The sequence below is a fragment of the Hakea prostrata genome, chromosome 1 (genome assembly GCF_041222555.1).
Source record: "Hakea prostrata isolate BN-2017 chromosome 1, UWA_Hpros_2, whole genome shotgun sequence".
NCBI classification, from domain to species: domain Eukaryota; kingdom Viridiplantae; phylum Streptophyta; class Magnoliopsida; order Proteales; family Proteaceae; genus Hakea; species Hakea prostrata.
In genome coordinates, this window is record NC_142600.1 from 28,109,677 (window position 1) to 28,112,870 (window position 3,194).

At 36.4% G+C, this 3,194-nt stretch overlaps 1 protein-coding gene across 1 annotated transcript; it reads right to left on the bottom strand.

The window, feature by feature from the left end:
• Positions 1-735: 735 nt before the first annotated feature.
• Positions 736-2,640, bottom strand: LOC149028597 (uncharacterized). The gene has a single exon (XM_089148820.1). It carries the CDS (start codon positions 2,318-2,320, stop codon positions 1,949-1,951), a length of 372 nt encoding a protein of 123 aa, XP_089004946.1. The 5' UTR covers positions 2,321-2,640; the 3' UTR covers positions 736-1,948.
• Positions 2,641-3,194: the final 554 nt, after the last annotated feature.

Here is a 3,194-nt window from a genome sequence, read left to right on the forward strand (position 1 = left end):
AATGTGCTCTTGATTCTCCTAACTGGGAAACATTTATACTAGATCTCTTGCTCCCTTGATAATTCAGAATTTTTCCTTAACCACAAACCATGAGACCCAACCCTTAAAGATTGATCTTCCATGTCCCACAAAACAAACCCTCATCACTCCCTCTCCCCAGATTGTTAAAGTCTCTCTCAGAATCCAACCTAAATCAATTTATGGCCCCGACAAATGTCAATCTGACAACCCAAACGAACCAAATTACTGAAGGCATATATGCCATTATGAGTTGGGTGTGTTTCAAGGAATAAAAACGCAATGGACCATGTGGTAGTTGTAGAACATCTAATGCGTGATTAATGGAACAATTTCCTGAACCAGAAAAATACTTACAGAACCCTTAATGGCATGCAGGGTGATTCAGATTGCCATGAACTATTACATTAAGAGCTAGCTAGCCAGCCAGCCAGCACTGTGAGTTTTCACATCTACTTCAAGCCCTCTTGACTTTGGACTCAGGAAATTACACCAATTCCCTCCCTCAGATCGATAAAAATAAGCTGGAATCTGGAAGTTTTTTGGAATTGTTGAAAAGAGTAAAGAATGGATGAAAATCTTTATTTGATTGCTTAAATTTATCAGAACAAAACAATGGAATCTGATTCCATCCATCACTCCAACTGCTATCTTGTGCAGTTAAGTGCGGCCAGGCCATGTGGTAGTCAGCTCTCCTGTATCTTGCACATGTTCTTGGTCTCCTACTTGCTGTCTTCGAGATTTGTCGAAATGGGGTTTTCTGGGTTTTAAAACAATGTTCTCAACTGATTCAACTTGCTGATTTAGGTAAACATGTTGCCACTAGAAGAAAAAAAATTGCTTTTATTGATCTTGGTTAACTCCCATAACCGACGACATGTCCACCTGAACTATAGAGAAAATGCTCCTGATGTGCATTGAATCACTAAAAAGACCTCCTTGCTATATTTAATTAGAGAGGCAGGTCATCTCAATTCTCAAATTCGAAGTCTCAACTACCTATTCTAATATGGTGAACATAATGATAGTTTAGAACATGGTTGAATCTGATGCAATAAGCCAATAATGCTCATGGGGTGCTTTTTAGTTTCAACTCTTCTGAGTGGAACTATTTTTGTTTTATTATTCAATTAAAGTAAAATAAAATAAAATAAAATGGAAAACATTTGATCTGATCTTGTTTAATTTTCTGGGTTTGACAAGAAATATATCCGGGTGAGGTAAACATAGATGTAGGGGCAACAGAAGTCATAAGAAAATTCATTTTCATTCTTTATTAATGAGAAAACCCAGTAACCCATGTTCAGGAACAGAGAAAAAAGAGGGTTCTCAGGTGCAGAAAAAGTGGAGAAACCATTGTAGGTTCGTGGCGGATCATAGTTTCTGTCTTTCTTTCTGAAACAATTACTTTGGATTCTCCTTTTTCTACTGATCTTCCATTTGATGTTTTAGACAAAAATATGTCAAGGTGTTGGAACAGTTATGGTATAAAGAAGGAAACCTGCTCCACAGAAAGGTCAAAACGTCTGCTCAAAAAGATGAACTAGTGAAAGAAAAGGGCAACATTAATAGGCCAAAATTGAGAAAGGAGGAAATAAAGTAGCCCTTATTAGCACAGAAGAAAGGATTGTTAAAAAGAATGGAATTGCAGACTAAAAGGATTACTTGCTTTTATCAGATACTGTTCTTACTAAATGGGGCTTCACTTTGCTTTGAGAAATGAAACTTCAGGGAAGAGGCAGAGAAAACTGAAACACATATCCATGTTAAGCAAAACAAAGATTAGGATAAGATCTCCATTAAAATTAAACTCTGTACAAGATTAGAAGAGAACTCAATCAAGCAAGTGTGAGAATTATTTCAACCCAAGAGGAACCAGCAGCTGCAGCTTGATCGTCCATTCTTCCCTGAGGTCTAAACCAGCTTCCAATTAGTAAAGTGAAAATGAGGATTCATCTCCTACTTGTGATGTGCTTGCGGATCTCATGTACTTCTTAGAAGAAGAATTAGGGGATGGGGAAGTGGAGGACAAATCTGACCTTCTCCTGAGCATCTGCCTCATCCCATCTGCAACTCTGACTGCAGGGTTTGATTTAAACTTCCTACAGAAGGACATGTGAGCCTTCACTGCTTCATCCATTCCAAAAGGATTCTTCCCTCTGTTCACCTCATCTCTCACAGCTTCTGAGCACAACCCACAAAGCCATTTCCCATCAAATTTGGCTTTCACCTCACTTATGTAATCTTGGGTACAATCTTCTTTCAAACCACAACACTCGCATTTCACCAATTCAATATCCATCTCTTCTGCTCTTCTGCTCTGTTTTTCTTCTCTTTGCTCTGCTTGTAGAAGAAGAAACTAAGAAAGGCTCAAAACCCAGATACAAAAGCAACTGAAGCAAAGTGATCAGTGATTTATCGACAAGGAAAGCTGCTTAACTATATTGATGATTTGCTAGTAGCAAAATAGATGGTGAGGGATTGGGTTTCTTCTCCTTTTAAGCTTGGTGTTTTCACTTGGGTTTGATGGTTGTGTTGCCATGAGTGGTGGTGTTGGGTCTTGCTGATGAGTGATGAATGGTGGGGGGAGAGTGAGAGGACAAAAGACTTATAACAGGGAAATCTGCCATAATTTCCTCCCTTTTACAAGTGACATAGGAAGTGGAAAATGAGACAATATGGTTGGGATGTGGGTCCTATGGTTAGCCCTTTTTTTAATGCATTTTTAAATATATAAAAAAAAATATGTTTTTTTTTTTTTTTTTTTTCCCTTTTTTATTTTTTTTTTTTTTTTTTTTTTTTTCTTTTATAATTATTAAATTATTATAAATTTTTTTTTTTTTTAAAAAAGAGAAAAAAAGAAAAAGAAGAAAGAAAGAGAGAAGAAAAAAGGAGGAAAAAAGAGAAGGAGAAGATAGGAAAAAAAAGAGAAAAAAGAAGAAGGAAAAAGAGAAGAAGAAGGGAAGAAGGAAAAGAGAAAGGAAGAGAGGGGAAAAAGAGAGGAAGAGAAAGAAGTAAAGGGGAAGGAAAAAAAAAAATAAAGAGAAAAGATAAGAGTAAAAAAAGAAAAAGGGAAAAAAAAGGAAGGAAAAGAGAAAAAAAAAAGAGGAGGATTAAAAAAGGAAAAGGGAAAAAGAAGGAAAAGAGGAGAGAAGAGAAAAATGAGTATGAAAGAA

Bases quoted from the DNA above. Each gene is read 5' to 3' on its own strand.
- LOC149028597 (XM_089148820.1), bottom strand. From the start codon at position 2,320: ATGGATATTGAATTGGTGAAATGCGAGTGTTGTGGTTTGAAAGAAGAT.